This window comes from Malaclemys terrapin, chromosome 6 (assembly GCF_027887155.1).
Source record: "Malaclemys terrapin pileata isolate rMalTer1 chromosome 6, rMalTer1.hap1, whole genome shotgun sequence".
Lineage (NCBI taxonomy): Eukaryota > Metazoa > Chordata > Testudines > Emydidae > Malaclemys > Malaclemys terrapin.
This window is the reverse complement of record NC_071510.1, coordinates 86789861-86807858: the sequence shown is the minus strand read 5'-3', so window position 1 is coordinate 86807858 and position 17998 is coordinate 86789861. Positions and strand designations below refer to the sequence as shown.

General features: G+C 46.6%; 1 protein-coding gene and 1 long non-coding RNA gene across 2 annotated transcripts in view; one reads left to right on the top strand and one right to left on the bottom strand.

Moving 5' to 3' along the window:
* HEXB (hexosaminidase subunit beta) overlaps window positions 1-7248 on the bottom strand; it is a 30226-nt gene extending 22978 nt beyond the window's left edge. Inside the window, exons 1-5 of the mRNA XM_054031421.1 lie at window positions 6913-7248; window positions 6293-6444; window positions 4861-4926; window positions 1239-1285; window positions 805-915 (exon numbers count right to left, since the gene is read on the bottom strand). Of these exons, the coding sequence (XP_053887396.1) occupies window positions 805-915; window positions 1239-1285; window positions 4861-4926; window positions 6293-6444; window positions 6913-7211 (675 nt within the window). The 5' untranslated portion in view covers window positions 7212-7248. The remainder of the gene's footprint in view (window positions 1-804; window positions 916-1238; window positions 1286-4860; window positions 4927-6292; window positions 6445-6912) is intronic.
* Window positions 7249-11567: 4319 nt separating this feature from the next.
* Window positions 11568-15616, top strand: LOC128838924 (uncharacterized). Its single transcript, XR_008445324.1, has 2 exons — window positions 11568-12024; window positions 14931-15616. It is a non-coding gene; the product is annotated as an uncharacterized LOC128838924 (long non-coding RNA).
* Window positions 15617-17998: the final 2382 nt, after the last annotated feature.

Here is a 17998-nt window from a genome sequence, read left to right as displayed (position 1 = left end):
GATTGTGATTTGTTCAGGATCTCGCAATAAAATCAGTATATAACAGAACCCAGATTTCCCTGTTTCAAGTCCACTTATTCAAGCCACCAAACCACACTGCCCCTCCAATAGCTCTATTCCCATAGCCCTGAAGAGATGGCCTAAATTAAAAATATTAATTTAACAAGGGCTCATTTGCCCACTCCCTTAAATAATTAAGGGCCATACATTATCCCATCTACTACTGGGGAAATTCAACTTCTTTGATACTACTACATGGTAGAAGAGAACTTTTGCTGCTCCTTCTCATTTTTTAAATAGTTGTTTTTGAATGTGCCTTTACCTCTATATGCATGTAGATACTGAACAAGTTACGCTCCCCCAAACATTTCAGTTTTCTGGTCCGTTAGTGTAGCCATTTGTATTTAAATAAAGTTATGAAGAATATTTGTGCCAAGTGATGTTAGTCCCTCTGTTGTAAATCTAGAGCATTTTCATCAGTCAATCCACCCCATCAGTTTCTTTTTACATTGAAATTTACAAGTTAAAGCATGCTGTATGTCCAGACAGAGAGGAAACTAGACCAAGATAGTTTTAGACACTTCTAGGCAATTCTAAGTTGCCTAGTAACTGAAATAAATGGTTGTTAATATTTCCAGGTTTCTAGCATTAATTGCTTTCTTAACAATTAGCCACCTACGATTATTTTATAAAGTTATTGTTTTACAGTGACAGATTTAGTGAATTTGTCAAGATAAGGTGTATAATAGGAACTGAGCAGACATTTGAGGAAAAACCACTGGTTACTACAAAATGCCAACTTACCAGGTTTGTAAGAATACTTTTGAGGGGTAGAAAGTGTCTTGATGTATCAAGTAAGATTCCTCTGTGAGCAAATCTTGGGTAGTCAGTGATTTCTGATTCATTGATAAGGAACTATTACAAACAGGATTTGAAGAATTAAAAAGATGTTATTCTATAACAAATTGTCATAAATTTACCATTAAGTTCAGCTATAGTGCAGTGTACAGAAATATAGCTCAAAGAGATAACACCTCTAAAGTTTTAAGTTAACCAAACATCAAGTGAGAAGTCTATATTAACTAGCTTCGGAGGACCATTTAGGAAGACAAGACATCATGGGGAGGATCATCAATACAGCCTCTAGTCTAAAAGATCTGTAGAAGTGTCTCTTAGCAATAGCAGTATGTGGTTCTGTCGCTACCAAGAATGTGTTTTTAGTTAATAGCTATACTCACACTCCCATAGTCATCTTCATAGACCAACTGGCTGAAGGTTTCCAAACCTAGAAGAATCAAAGAGATTGAGGTTTGTGGAGAACAATCCAAATACTTAGGTCACTAAAACACAGTCAAACATGAGACCATCACCAGTTATTGTAGTTTACATAGCTAAAAAGCATGCTTCAGTCATCCTTTGAGATACGTTCTCCTCTCCACTGTACACTGCATATCAGTTCCCTCCAAGACCCAACTTTAGTTACGTTAATTGGGAAGAGGAAACTGCTAATTCTGAAGATAAGGTAAACGTCTCTCCACTATTCTATGTATATTAAATTTAAATGTACTAAGACTGCTCCACTGCACCAAATTAACCTTGTAAAGGAATGGAAACCCTCACACATACAGCCCTCCAGAGTAATACAGGAGGATTTCACTAAGCTTGTGCTTATGAGCCAGAAAATTCCAAGATACTGACAAGTCCAATTCTATTTTCAAATATTAGCAGAGAAAAGAGTTACATAATGGAAGAAATTCCAGATTCCGTGTGAACACTCATTTTCAGTTTCAAGTTTCAGAAGGATTTGGACAACATCCTTCTTCCACAAGTTATAGGAAAACAGAACCTTAAACAGCATGATAAAAATCTTGATAGGTGTTTTCACTCAAAGACATTCATTTAGTAGCTACAATTCAGAGTACGCTTTTAGTAGTTCTATGGTTTTCTTGCCACATATTTGCTTTAATTACACTGCTCTACAGCCAAAATGCTCCTGAAATAAATGTAGTCAAACGTTACTAATTCTGGGTCACTGAGAATGAAAATGATGCTTAAAATTGTTGATTGGCTCTAGTTTTCAAGATATGCTATTGGGTCAGTATATACGACCCTGGACTTGGGAATGGCAGAGGATAAGTGAGTTATAAAGGGAAGGGATCTCAATTTAAACCAGAAATGACTAAAATACATCTTTGACTGGATCTATGAATAAATCTGTGACTGGGTTTGGACAGTACTTGCTTTTTAGGCAAAACAATGAATGATGCAATCTGAAGCTGGTATTGCGTCATACATGATATGAATTGCATCATGTTATTCCTAGAAGTCATGGATGATGCAATCATAACGAAGCTTACATCACTCTGCTGAACAAATTGCCCTATATCAGCTCTAGAAATCATACAGTGTCGTGCTCTCTTATTTGTCAGTGTTTGATTTTGCAAAGGGACACATTTCTGTTTTGCCAAAGTGAGCAGAGATGCCTCGTACTTGTGTGAACAGTGCAGATAACTTCTGCTATGTTTGTGGTGAAGTGACTTTTGCATCACAAAAGCGCAGTATAACCACTATGGTTAAGAAAGCCTATCACCTTTATTTTGGCTGCAAAATTGGAGATCAGGACAAGAGGTGGGCCCCACACAAATGCTGCAACACTTGTGCAACAAATCTTCGCCAGTGGTTGAACAGGAAAAGGAAATCTATGCCTTTTGCAGTGCCAATGATTTGGAGAGAGCCAACAGATCATACCAGCAATTGTTACTTCTGCATGGTGCCTCCAGTTGGGAAATGTGTGTCAAAGAAGAAAAAGTGGACTGTGCATTATCCAAACATTCCATCAGTTATACGCCCAGTACCCCACGGAGAAGGACTGCCGGTTCCTGATGCACCAGAATCATTCTCACTTGAGTCAGACGAGGAAGAGGATGAAACTTCTGGTCCTGAACTTCTGGTCCATCAATGTCCCAGGACCCACATTTTCTCCCATCCTCCTCCTCTGAACCACACCTCATAACACAAGGAGAACTGAATGAGCTTGTCAGGGATTTGGAACTACCCAAGAGTAAGGCAGAGCTGTTGGGCTCCAGACTACAGCAGTGGAATCTCCTAGCAGGTGATGTTATGGTTTCCATGTTCCGTGACCGTCAAAAGGATCTTGTCCCATTCTTCTTCATGGAAGAAGCCTGCAACAACATCGATGGTGTGATGGCAGCCCTCAACATCATTCACGATCCAGATGAGTGGAGACTGTTCATTGATTCATTGAAGATGAGTCTTAAAAGCTGTTTTACTGCATAATGGCAATGTTTTGCCATCAATTCCAGTTGGTCATGCAGTCCATATGAAGGAAACCTATGACAACATGAAACAACTTTTGAGGTGCATAAAACTATGACCAACATCAGTGGCAGCTTTGTGGCGATATGAAGGTTGTTGCTCTCTTGCTTGGTCTGCAGACTGGGTACACAAAGTACTGCTGTTTTCTCTGTGAATGGGATAGTCGTGCAAGAGATTCCCACTACATCAAGAAAGATTGGCCACTCCGACAGTCATTGGAGCCTGGGAGGAAAAGTGTTCAGCATTCACCACTTGTTGAATCAAGGAAGGTTTTGTTACCACCCTTACACATCAAGGCAAGGAGCTGGACTCGATGACCTTTCAAGGTCCCTTCCAGTTCTAGGAGATAGGATATCTCCATGTATTTAGTATTTAAGCTGGGTCTGATGAAGAACTTTGTCAAGGCCATTGACAAAACACAAGCAGTTTTCAAGTACCTCCGTGAAAAATTTCCAAGGTTAAGTGAAGCTAAGATAAAGGAAGGTGTCTTTGTTGGTCCTCAGATTCGTGAACTTCTTCGAGATGATGCATTTGACCATGCACTGCGTGGCAAGGAAAAGACGGCATGGAAAGCCTTCCAGTTAGTGGCAATAAATTTTCTCAGAAACAACAAGGCAGACAACTACAGGTTGTTGGTGGAAAACCTCCTCAAAGCATACAAAAGCCTTGGTTGCAACATGTCACTAAAGATACATTTTTTGCACTCTCATCTAGAGATTTTTCCACCGAACTGCGGAGCAGTGAGCGACGAGCACGGCGAGCGATTTCACCAGGACATTGCAACAATGGAGAAACGCTATCAGAGCAAATGGAGCCCATCAATGCTTGCAGACTATTGCTGGACAGTGACAAGAGATGCTCCGTTTAATGAATACAAGAGACAAGCCAAGAAGCGCCAAGTAGACACTGAATAGGACTAAACTATGTACAGAATAGTTTTTTGCCTTTTGTTTCATAATAAATTTTATTTATAACCCTTTTGCTGATTTTTAAAGTGTTACATAAACAGGACAGGTGAAATATTATCATGTAAAGCAACCATAAAAACATGAAAAGACCTAGGTTTACAATTTATGATTAAATCTCTACTATCTACACAATATACATAGACATAAAATGTAAAAACTTAAATATCTTAGAAACAGTAGCCAATCAGTTGTTTTAATTGTCATATTTGAATTCAGCACATCAAAATACATAATAAATAGCATATTTTATCTCTGAAGCAGATGACTTCTCAAAAATTGTAGACCAGTGTTATACAAACAGGAACAAAATACACCTCTACCCCGATACAACATGACCCGATATAACACGAATGTGGATATCACGCAGTAAAGCAGTGCTCTGGGGGGGGCGGGGCTGCACACTTTGGCGGATCAAAGCAAGTCGATATAATGCGGTTTCACCTATAACGCAGTAAGATTTTTTGGCTCCTGAGGACAATGTTATATCGGGGTAGAAGTGTACTTCACTCTGAGGTATTGAAACCCTTAGAGAGCAGCATGTAAAATGTCAGCTTACCTCTTAATGCACCCCAGACCTTTTCTGCCCTCAGTACTGCCACAGGTTGTGTTACACTTAACTGATCTTTGATGGAAATGGACAAAATACAAGTTATTGTCTCAACAAGATAAAATAGGGATTAGTTAACTTTAAACAAAGGATAATAATGACTTTAACAGACATAGTGCTAGAACAGGACTCTACAAAGCCTAACCTTTTCTTTAACAACTTTTAATTCTGACTTCCACTGCTTTTAAGTGGTGGTGTTGTACTGTTACAACTTTGCATTCATTCACTAATATATTTATTAATAATGAAAATTAATTTTGTTACTGAAAAGGACAAGTTTCACCCAATGGAAGAAAAGTAAGTAGATGTACAATGTTGCAATAAGAAAGTAATTGCAGTAAATACTTCCTATATTTCTTGAGATTTAAACACTGCAGTGTTTATGCTAAGAACGGTTACCGCAACTGCATATGTAGTGATTTCAAGAAAGAAGTAGATCTGTAAGTCAGAAGATGTAAAACCATCCCTCCCCCACCTTCCAGAATTTGAACAGATGTTTAAGTCTTGAATATTTCTAAATCTTGTTCTGCAGAATTAGATATGGGGAAGTGGCAGTTACCACAGGCTCTATAACAATTATTATTAGTGGTAGAGCTACACTTGGGCAGCATGTACAATACAGACACTGTACTCCCAGCTAGCAAAGGTATAAACAACAGGGTAGACAGTGAGGCACTGCTTAAGCGAGCAGAGTGCCCTACACATCTGAACCCTAGGATATATACAGCTCCCTTCACAGCTCTCTCTGGATCAAAGCAGTGCCTCCCATGTCTATGCTGCTATTTTTAGCAGGGTAGCATCCTGCTGCCTCCATACTGCTGGAGCCTTTCCCCGCCATAGTGAAAGACTGTGGAAGGGGGTAAAGGCTCTGGCAGTGGGAGGCAGCGGGGAAAGTCTCCAGCTGTCAGAGCTTTTCCCCACTGCCAGAGCATTTCACAGTGACCATGGACACAACCTGCCTTTCGCTGCAGCACATAGCTACATGTACCCTATGCGCCACCACAAGCGTGGGCAAGCATAGACAAGGGCTAAGAGTTCCACCATTTAACTGTTTACCTGAAATGTAAACTGAAGAAGTCACTCACCAACTTATCTCGTAAGATAAGTAAAAAACTCATCAGAGCTGTAAAAGCAGCAATCGGTATCAGGCTGCTACAATTGTGAGAGGTTTTCAAGGTCTTTTTACAGCTTGAGTGAGTAAACCTTTAAATATGCTGCTAACTATTACATTCAGATAACTATTACATCGGAAAACAAGTGCTAGTCAGGAAATTCTGAATGGCTTATAGCTGTGGAAAGAAAAAAGCTGAAGTGTATGATTCCAATGGACTTTTCCTTCCTCCCCCAGTTAGACACAGTTCATTCAAGGTCAGATACTCACAAGCCTCATTCGACGAGATGGTGGGATAATTGTCACACTCGGAGTCTTTGGAACCAATTATGACTTGAAGCTGAAATAACTCTGTGCCAGTGGGAAGCGGTCTTTGACCCCGATTTTGCCATTTGGAATAACCAAAGATGTACTCGTAATACCTGCATAAGAAGCAAAGCCAGGGAAGGAAGCTCTGAAGTGAGTAGTGTCCTCTCCATGCCCCCCTCGGTGCCCAGGACCAGTCCAATGGAGCTGGGGAAATTTTGTACAGGGAACCAGGGCACAGAATTTTCAGGCTAATTCCCACCCCCAATTAGCAGCTATCCTATAAAAACAATCAGGAGAGACAGACAGTCCCGGGAGGCTTGAAGTGCAGATGTCCCTCCCCTCCGTTGTGCTTAGCTTGCACCTAGGGAGAAGGAAGTCGCTTTCAGCGGCCGTTTGGCCACTGGCAGGTTTATTTGCCCGCAGCAGGCGCTTGCCCGACAAGTCGCTCTGCTTTTCACGCCACAGCAACAGGGAGCTGCAGGAGCGCGACCCCCAGCCGGACCATGCAGGGCGCAGAACGAGCCCCCGATCCGCCGCCGCCCCATCTCGGCCTGGGCGTGCCGGCCGGCCGGGCCCCTCACCTGCGGAAGGCGTCCTGCAGGAGGGCGCAGCCGGGCCCCGCCGTGGAGCCCGGGCCGTGCACTAGCTGGAAGCGGGTCGGGGCTAGCTGGAGCTGGCCCGGGAGGATGCGGAGCGAGCGGGGCAGAGGCCAGAGAGAGCCGGAGGGGGACTCGCCCAGCTCCGGCTCCTCCTCCTCCAGCAGGAGCTCGGGCTGCGGGGGGCGTTGGTGGAGGCTGGAGGCGGCCAGCGCCGCGGAGACGGCCAGGAGCCCCAGGAACAGCCGGGCTGGCTCCATAGCTCGGCGCTGTCCCTGCATCATGAGCCGCCCGGGCGGGACCGGGTCAAACGATCCCCGAGCTCCGCCCCCGACCTGTCACGAGGCAGGGAGGCGGAGCCCGGCTCCCTCTGTACTGGGTGCTGGCGGCCTGGCTCCGCCCCGTGGAGACGCTGGGGCCGAGGGCAGTGCGCTGGCTCTTTTCCTAGCTCCGGCCTGGTCGCTCCGTTCTGCTGCTCCAGGGGTCGGGGGGGGGGGAGGCGAGGCTGTGGCTTCTTTGCACAGTCGCTAACTTTCAAGTGGTAAATAATCCAGCTAATCCCATTTCAAAACAAGCCAACCCCTGAGAACCCCAACACTCTGTGTGACTAGATCCCCCGGTGTGCTGTCTGGGACTGTGGTGGGCCTGCTGTGCACCCCTGAGTCTCTTCCCCCAGCCCCTGCTTGCTGGGAGCTGATCAAAAAAAAAAAAAGAAGCTACTAGTCAACAAGCAACTCGCACCCTAATTAAGCCAAAACCAAACCCAATTTGTGTTTTTTTTTCCCATGGGTTTGGCATGTCTGCTTCCCCGGGAGGCTGTTACAAGGGCTGATCACGGGCTCCTTCTCAGGGCCGGCTCCACTGTTTTTGCCGCCCCAAGCAGCGCGCCGAATTGCCGCCCCAGACGGCAGGGGCAGTCCATGTGCCATTAGGGCGGCACGCACGTTTCCGCGGCGGCAGCAATTCAGCGGCAGCTTCTATGTTCAGCCGGAAGACAGAACCATGGACAGAAGCCACCGAATTGCCACCGCGGGCAGCTGAACATAGAAGGTGCCGCCGAATTGCTGCCGCCACAGAAACACGCGTGCCGCCCAACGGCACACGGACTGCCCCCGCCGTCTGCGGCAGCAATTTGGCGTGCTGCTTGGGGCGGCAAAAACACACGGACTGCCGCCCCTTGCAGATTGCCGCCCCAAGCACCTGCTTGTAATGCTGGTGCCTGGAGCTGGCCCTGCTCCTTCTGCCCCCATCCCCTCCTGCCGAGCTCCTGGCGTCGCTGCCCATTTCTTTGGCTCTGTCCTTCCCCCAAAGCTCTGTGGGCATTGAGCCTGTGCCAGCCATTAGCCCGCTGCCAATGCAGGGCTCCATGCAGTGTCTGGCCTGGAGCACCAGGTGTCCCTTCAGCAGTGGGCCCCTGCTCTGATTTGCTGCTGGGTGCTACCTGTTGCGGTGCTGTGTTTGTGTGTGAGTGACACATACATTCCTTTGCAAAGTGAAGTGTCTGATTTTCCTGGGGGTAGACTCTCCTGCCCTGTTCAATTTCTCTCTGCCGTTTAAAGAAAAAACCCTGATCTCCAATACACTTTAACAAAACCATATCTCCTGCCCCAAGTGAATGGAGAAGTTGGTGGAGCTGGTTACCCCACTGCAGCCAGTGAGGAGGTGACTCCCATTTGATTTCAGCTGGAGTTACTTCTGTCCTGTGATAAAGGGACAGGGCTCATCTTTTTAATCCCTGTGTGCACACTTTGGTGTCACTTTCATGACTGTGGTGCTGTAGCATTTGCTGGGGGGAAGGCCGGCCTATGGGATACCTCACAACCACCTGCCCTTAGCATGAGGAAGCCTTGTGTGTGCTGGTCAGCTTCCTGTCTCTACCTACCACTGGCAACACAAGCATTCACCTCTCAGCAAATGCAGGCTCCACTGTCCCTCTACAGGCTAGCAATAGTCTCACGCTCCAACTCTAGGGTGGTCCAAGCATCTCCCTAAAGTGCCCAGCCCCTGTTCCATTGGACACTTGCCATATTCACAGATTCGCTGCTCCCAATGAAGCAGAACACCCCAGCTTCCCAGTTCCACCTCAGATCACCATTCTGCTAGATGCACAGCACTTAGGTGTTTATAGTGAAAAAAATTATTTAACAAAAAGATTCAAATGAGAACAAGCAGAAGTATTGGAAAGCTGTGATTACATATACATTCATAACATGCATTCTAGGACCTAGACACTTTAGTGTCTTAGGCTACATCTACACTACAGGGGGGAGTCGATTTAAGATACGCAAATTCAGCTACGTGAATAGCGTAGCTGAATTCGACGTATCGCAGCCGACTTACCCCGCTGTGAGGACCGCGGCAAAATCGACCTCCACGGCTTCCTGTCGATGGCGCTTACTCCCACCTCCGCTGGTGGAGTAAGAGTGTCGATTAGGGGATCGATTGTCACGTCCCGACGGGACGCGATAAATCGATCCCCGAGAGGTCGATTTCTACCCGCTGATTCAGGCGGGTAGTGTAGACCTAGCCTTATAGAGCTAAGCTCACCCCAAGTCCAGCATTTTTCAGCCAGGCCTGGCTGTGATCCTTTATTCATGAGAGCAAGCACTTTGCCAGCTTGTCCCCTAGGTAAAAGGTAACTGTGTGTTCCTTTGCCTCCCTAGATAACAAGTCCTTTTCTTTGTCTTCATTTGTAAACAAGACATCATCCTGCTTTTTCCCCCCCTGTATATTCCTTTCTTGTGGATTTCACAATGTCTTGTTGATTTTGCACTCTCTTGATTAGTCTGTGGCTCAGTATGAAAATAGACCTACATTGCAAAGCAGACAATACACAATTACCAGACAGGGAGATAAACATCTATTGCCTCCTCTCTGAAAGAGACCTGCCTCCTCTCTGAAAGAGACCTGCGTGTCATCTCCTGTTTACCTGCCTTAACTCCAAGGCTTTGAAAACATTATTTCCAGTATAGATACATAACTCCTTAAATATTAGCTGTACTTATATTTTTAAATGATTATGATGACCAGCGGGCTACTGGATCTCAGAAGAGACCTCACATGCTACCCTTTGGTGAACTAATATGCATATATCTGACTGAGGGAATCTCTGTATAATCGGATGCATTCCCTGTGCTTTCTGCCAATTGGCATGAAGAGGTCCCTGCATCACGGGTGCCTGCTGTTGAAAATCCGAAGAGTTTTAGAGGCTGTCCTAAGGGCCTGACAAATTCCTCAAAAGCCTGACTCTCAAGTCAAAAGCCTGAAGTTAGGTAGGTCCGGTGTGATGCTGCCATTTTGTGACTGGCTCACAGAAAGGATGAGACCTACCACTGCTTACTGCTATGGGGGAATCTTTCAAAGGATGGAGATCTACATTTGTGTAGCTGGTGGGATGGTGTTCTTATCCCAGCTCTTCACATATGTATATGATTTAATCTAGTAAGCGTATTTGTTTATTGCAGCACATGGATTCATATAGTGTCTTGCCATGTAGGGTAGAGATGTCTAACCCATTTAGAGAAGAGGGAGGAATTCTGTGTTCCATTGGCTGGGGTATATATTCAGGACTATATACACCAGACAGTGTAGAGTGGAATGCCCATAGATGTCAGTAGGAGATTTCCAGAGATCAAGGGGTAATTAAAGCTATTTATTAATTATTTGTTCAACACCTAATAGTTGCTTTCATCACTCAGTGAAAAAATAAGCTCCCTTTTAGGCCCACAGTTGTTCTGTCGTTTGTTTCTCTTCCTTCCCCATCCTCTTCTCTATGTTTCTCTTCCTCTTGCCTATCTGTGTAAATCTTTTCTGTTCTTTTCTGCAACTTCTTCCCTGCAGCAATTCCTGATTTCCTCTCCAGAGTGCCTCATGCCCAACTCCTACCATTCATAGAGCTGGTCAAAAATCAAAACTTTCCTTGGGAATATGATGACTTTTTTTTTTTTTTGATTGATTGATCTGAAACAAATTTTGGGTGGAATTTTCAGTCAATGGGAAACTTCAAATTTTTTGTTTTCATTCCAATTCGAACAAAATCAAATTTTGAAATGTCAGAAGTTCCCATGGAATAAAAATTGAGTTTTGACCAGCTCTAATTAAATAAAGTATCCTCATTGGGCTTTAAAGTTGATACTCCATTCAAATTAATAGGGGTTCACACTTCTGAATCATTGTTTCAGGCTGTCTGTAGTGCATTAAGCAATGTAACTAACGTCTGTCACATTTGTTTGTTCTCTCATCTTCTCCCGGTAGGGATGTTGATGTCACTAGGCCTCACCCTAGGTAACTCGGGAGGGTGGAAGGCCACAAAGTGTCAATGAAGCCTTCCTGCACTAGGCCTAAGTGAACCAAACTCTATCCTTCCATGTTTAAACTCTAATCAACCTCAAAAGCCAGGTGCAATTGGAATATGTAAGCAACCAGTTATCTGTGTGCAACCCCCTGCTCAAGCAGTAATAATGAGGCCTGCATGTTTCTGGCTGAAGGGAAAAAGGACAAGATAACGGTTTAAAGAAGTTACTAACAAGCTAGGCTTATAGCTGCCAAGAATGACTTAACTATTACCAGGGATGGGAGGGGTAGAGGGAGGAGGGGGGGGAGAAAGGGAGGGCTAGAGGGGAAAGGGGAGGGGGGTGAGGCTTAACTGCAAAATGTATAAAAGAAGAAAAACTGTTCCTGTTAATGTGCTTGATTTGAGACTTGCCAGTCTCCTTGCACCGCTTTGGGATCCCAAATAAACTTTGTTTGCTTCTCCACCTGGTGTGTTTATTGACGCGAAGCACACCGGGCAACGAACCCGCTGTTGCTTTGCCTCGGGCACTCTGTGCTGGCAACAGTTTTGGCGCCCAACGTGGGGCTCGAGGCTGAAATTTAGCCTTGCCCGGACCCCTCTCGGAGGTCGACAGATTGCGGCAACGACCGACGCCCAGCGCGCACCGGTGACTTTACCGGGGGCCTCGGTGGAGACGTGGTTTGGTCGACCCCAGAGGGCACAACGGTGCAACGCGCTCGAGTAGTGGAGAAGCAGCTGCGGGCGACGGTGGGGAACCGGTCCCGTGGATAGGGCGACGGTGCAGAACCGGACCCTTGGATAAGGTAGGAACAGTCCAGTGGGGACTTTATCTGTCTTGACCTGGGGACGCCCAGTGTCTACCTGTTATGACCTGGGGACGCCCAGTGTCTCCCTATGGGGCAGGGACAGAGTATGGCAGGCAGGGTAAGGTGTACACCCTTGGAATGCATTCTGGTGAACTGGAAAGTGTTTGGATCAGATCCGTTGGTTAAAAGTAAACTGAAAAGATTCTGTACAGTAGACTGGCCTCAATATCAGCTAGAGGACCAGGAAAGGTGGCCACCGGAAGGATCACTTAATTATAATACGATCCTTCAATTACTTCTGTTTTGTCAGCAAACGGGTAAATGGAATGAACATATGTATGTACAGTTGTTTATGTTGTTAAGAGATAGGTTAGATATTTTGCAAAAGTGTAATTTGATTCCGACAGGTTCGGTAGTAACTATTGTTAGTCCCCAGAACCCCCCCACAGCTGTAATGGCAGGTCCGGTGTCCCCTTCGGCTATCACACCCCCACCATATAAAGACAAGGTGTCTCAGCTCCCAGAGATTGCCCCCTCGGTGGAATTTTATCTGTTGATCACTGAGACCGTGGTGTCCAGACATGGCTCAGATAGGAATCAGGCCACTACTATGCAGGTTTACACCCATGTGCCTTTTAACCCGGTGGACCTAGCAGCCTTTAAGGCACAGGCAGGGGAATTCTCTACGAACCCAAGCAAGTTTATCTTGGTCTTTGAAGGGTGCCTGGCTAGTTGTAAGCCTGACGGGAATGATTGTAATGTCCTTATGCGGACCCTGCTGTCTGAGGTGGAGCATGATCAGGTTGTGTCTAAAGAAAAGGAAAAGAGGCAAGCGAAAATGATGGTCACAGCAGTACAGGCCGGTGGCAGGGGAAAATTCCAGGAAGGTGGAAGGGGCCGGGGAATAAGAGGACGTGGGCGCCCTGGCTCACAGGAAAGGCGTCTGGGTCGCAACCAGTGTGCCAGATGCCGGAAGGAGGGACATTGGAAAAACGAGTGCCCCGAAAGGGAAGGTACCCCTATGATGGCAGCGAAGGATCAAGAATAGGAGTGTCAGGGGAGACGGACTATCCTGCCCCTGGAACCCCGAGTAAACATGAGGGTGGGAGACTTGGACATCAACTTTTTAATAGACTCTGGAGCTGCACGAACCGCCGTAAACCAACCCCTGCAGCTGCCTGTGTCAGAGTCCCTCACTGTGGTGGGTGCCACAGGGAAAGGAACCAAGTGCCCAGTATATGCCCCAGCGGAATGTGCTTTGGGAAACAGAACTCTATCTCACAGACTGGTTTACCTCCCCGATTGTCCAACACTTCTACTAGGATGGGACCTGCTTTGTTGCTTAGGAGCCACCCTGCATTTCACCCAAGATGAAATAACCCTCACCTTACCCCCAGAGAATGCCTGGATAATGACTCTTGCAACTGAGCCCTCAGCCATGCAAGCCCCAGAGTGGAGCCAGTGGGAAGACAAAAGGAGGGTTAAAAAGCAGCTTTGCTGGACAGTGTTGGCCCAGGGATTTAAAAATTCCCCCACCCTTTTTGGCCAGGCCCTGGCCAGAGACTTGGAGGAGTGGGACAATGAGGACAGGGTCCTCCTCCTGCAATATGTGGATGACTTGTTAATTGCTGCTGTGGGTCTCACCCCTTGCCTTAAAGCCACTGTGAGCCTCCTGAACTTTGTTGGACTCCTCAAAAGTGGGTGTGCTCGTCCTGGTTTGTTGCTCCAAAGCTCTGTATAGAAGTTATTTTACTGGAAGGGTGCATAATGGCAATGTGTATGTGTTCATTGTTGGGAAAAGGTGTATGAGTGAAGAGTGGAAGTTTCCTTTGTAAGTTAAAAGAAGCCAAGAAGGAGAGAAGGAAAAAGAACAGAACGAGTTAACTGAGGGAAAAAATATAGCTAGCAAGCTCAGTCCAAAGATAAGATGCTGGCACCATCCAAGGACACTGCCCAGAGCGAAGACTTGGCCGACAGCCAAGAAAACGGGGGGCCTGAATGGGCCCAAGCAACTATGAGATCTGCAAAACACTGTCAGGCATTAATGAAATGTGTTAGGTTTCTTTTCTCACAGATAAAAGAAGTGCTACCCAAAGACCCTAGCAGCCCTGCCATTCATTGAAACAAGGAGACTGAGTCTACGTAAAGTCCATCAACGAAAAACTGCTTTGGCTCCACACTGGAAAGGCCCTTTCCAAGTCCTGTTCACCACCAACACCGCTGTGAAGTACCAAGGACTGCCCACCTGGACCCAGGCTTCTCACTGTAAAAAGACCCCTCCACCTCGGGAGGACTCTCCGACTGATGATAAGCCTATTTAAAGACAGGGTGATGTGCTAGTAACCTCTCCCCTGTATGATACTGAACCACACTGTTTCAGGAAAAGAGAAGAAGGAACACTTGCTTCACTGAAATCACAAAGTCCAGGAATTCCTGACTACAAAAGACATTAAGAACTGACCCTGGTGAAGAAACAAAGAATTATACGCTGGCAGGGAGGCTCTTAGACCCCTGGCCTCCCAGGTACAGGCTGAATGTCTAGTCTGCCAAAAGAACAACCCTCGAGCTGGAGTGTCAGTGCCATCAGCCACCCTGGAACCTACCCCAGGCCCGGGGCTGGTTTGGCAAATAGACTTTACTGAGTTCCCCCGGACCCAAAGATTCAAATACCTTTTCGTCTTGGTGGATCGATTCAGCGGATGGCCTGATGCCTTACCCCTTGTTTTGCTCCACATTCGCGCTCTCCCAAAGGGCAGGTTAGGGCTCAGTCCCTTCGAGATTATGTTTGGAAGGGCATGGCCTATGAATGGTACACCGGTTCTGGCAGGGGAGTGGGAAATGGGGTGTGGCTTTTTATCTCAGTACATGTGCTCTCTGTCTGCTGTTCTCTGTTCTCTCCACAGGTATACCAGAGATTTGCAGCCTCTCCCGCTGGATGCCCCTGTCCATTCCTTGCAGCCAGGCAATTCCGTTCTCGTTCGGACCTGGAAGGACAAGCCTCTCCAAGAGAAGTGGAAGGGACCCCACACCGTCCTGCTGGTCTCCCACACAGCAGCAAAGGTCAAGGGACACAAGAACTGGATTCATCACTCCCGTCTGAAGGCAGTGCCCGCTCCTGAACGGTGGACCGTCCAGCCTACGGAAAAGGACTACCAGCGATGACCTGGGACTTAAACTGTTATTCAAAAGACAATAAGGCCTGCTGGAAATGCCCTGTGGTCTCTTTGGACAGTCGCAGCGCACTCCCCGTGAAAACTCTAAGCGTTGGTTGTGTTTACTCTCACAGGGCCGGCCTAACCTGGTGGCCTGGTCCTTTTGTTTTTAATCTGCCTACTATTGGTAATTGATATTTTGTGGGTATTTGGGGAATTGTAATTGTTAGGCCCTAGGGTCACCTGCCCAGCATGAGTTCAGGTCCAGGGTCTGCCACAGTGGTACTCTTTGCCATAGGGACACTCCTTTCGTTACCTCCCGTTTCCCCCAGGCACATGTGGGATGGAAAGGGATCCCTACTAACTTGGAAACAAACACATATGAGTCCTTGAAGGTTTGCTTTGCCCAAGAGTTTAACCTCTCTAACTGCTGAGTATGCTCCCAAATCCTGCACCACGCAGCAGGGTTACCCTGGAGGGTGGTCCCCCAAAATTGGTCAGATATCTGTTGGGGATGGTTCAGTAGGGGAAGAAATACCTTGGGTATCCCCTTGTGACAAAACTGTACCATTGAATCCCAGTATGCATTAAGGGACAACCCCTGGCCGCTCCAGGCAGCGTAAATCTTTGTATGCCACCTCAGAGCCCATTAAGGAAGGAGACAGGTTGGGTATGATCCTCCTCCCATCCTATGGGGTGGAACGGCTAACCCAATTTTATCATAGGCTCTCTGTGTTTCTCACCAAGATCACCAATGAAACCTTGGCCATAGAGAAAAGCCTTAACTCAGAGCTATACCAGCTCAGGTTGCTGTCCCTGTAAAACAGACAGGCCTTAGATTATGTTTTAGCCTCCCAGGGCGGGGTGTGTGCCCTTATTGGGAATGAATGTTGTACTTATGTCCCGGAAAACTCACAGGACATTAACAAGCACGTCCTGTCGGCCAAACAGGCTTTCAAGCAGTGGAAGGCCCAGGAAAGGAAACCCACAGTTTTCGATTCCCTTTGAAGTTGGTTGCCCAACCTAGGAGGACTGGGGGGTGGCCTTGTGCGTCTTCTCCTCACTGGTGTGGTATTGTGCCTGGTCACCCTCCTCCTAATTGCTTGTTTTAAAATGCTCCTCCGTAAGCTTTGTGCCCCCCGCTCCTCAAAAATCCCGGCATACCCTCTCATTGAAAACCCCAGCTTCATAGCACTTAATCATATCTTGTCCACAGAATATGAGAAAACTCAGCCAAAAGCTTGTTGAGTATTCTCAAAGGAGGGAGTTGTTGACGTCACTAGGCCTCACCCTAGGTAACTCGGGAGGGTGGAAGGCCACAAAGTGTCAATGAAGCCTTCCTGCACTAGGCCTAAGTGAACCAAACTCTATCCTTCCATGTTTAAACTCTAATCAACCTCAAAAGCCAGGTGCAATTGGAATATGTAAGCAACCAGTTATCTGTGTGCAACCCCCTGCTCAAGCAGTAATAATGAGGCCTGCATGTTTCTGGCTGAAGGGAAAAAGGACAAGATAACGGTTTAAAGAAGTTACTAACAAGCTAGGCTTATAGCTGCCAAGAATGACTTAACTATTACCAGGGATGGGAGGGGTAGAGGGAGGAGGGGGGGGAGAAAGGGAGGGCTAGAGGGGAAAGGGGAGGGGAGTGAGGCTTAACTGCAAAATGTATAAAAGAAGAAAAACTGTTCCTGTTAATGTGCTTGATTTGAGACTTGCCAGTCTCCTTGCACCGCTTTGGGATCCCAAATAAACTTTGTTTGCTTCTCCACCTGGTGTGTTTATTGACGCGAAGCACACCGGGCAACGAACCCGCTGTTGCTTTGCCTCGGGCACTCTGTGCTGGCAACAGGGAGAAGCATGTGGACTGGAGTGTCTTGTGTTGATAGGGAGTTAGGGTTTTTGTTGTTAAATATACCTGTTGCTATGTGTTTATATTAGAGAAGGCAAGGTCAAAGAAATGTGTCTTACACTGGTAGTGGAAAGTGGTGAGATTTGTGGTAGTCCTTAGTTTCTGCAGAAGTTCATTCCATAGTCTCTGAGCACACCTGGAAAAGGTTCTGTCTCCCACAGAGGAGAGCGATACTTTTATTGTTGAGAGTTCCATTGTGCCAGAGGAGTGAAGTTGTCAACCACAGTCTTTGTTGTGAGCTTTAAACAGTCTTTTAGGTATCTTGGGCCCTGGTCATAGAGCACTTTGAAAATATGGACTGAAAATTTGAACTTGATTAGAAATTCTATGGGAAGCCAGGGTAGAGAGTGGAGGACAGGTTTGATGTGCTCACGGCAGCCTGTGTTGCTGAGGAGACGCGCTGCCGTGTTTTGTACTAGTTGGAGTTTGTACTGAAGGTTTCATGCCCAGGTATATCATATTGCAGTAGTCCAGATGGGAGGTGATGGAGGCATGAATAACTGAGGCCAGGTCTTCATCCACCAGGCTGTGGCAGTGTCCTCGCCAGCTGGAGATATAGAAATCATTACTTGCGGCTGTTGTGTTATGAGAGCTCAGTGTTATCGAGGAATCCCAGAGTGCTCCTAGACAACACATTAAATTGATCAATTGCGGAGTGAACTTTCAATCAAAGGAGACTGCACCGTGGGTGCAAACTCCTCAAAATACTTTCTTCTACACACCAGCATCATCCTGGTCATGCTCCAGTTCAGCTTCAACCAGCTGTTCATCATCCATGAGCTGATCTCATCCATGCACTGGACTATCTTGCTGGCGGGGTTTGGTGGTATGTGGAAAAGGATAGGTAGAACTATGTGTCTGCTGAATATTGCTCCCACTTGAGTTCATATAATCTGACCAGTTCACCTAG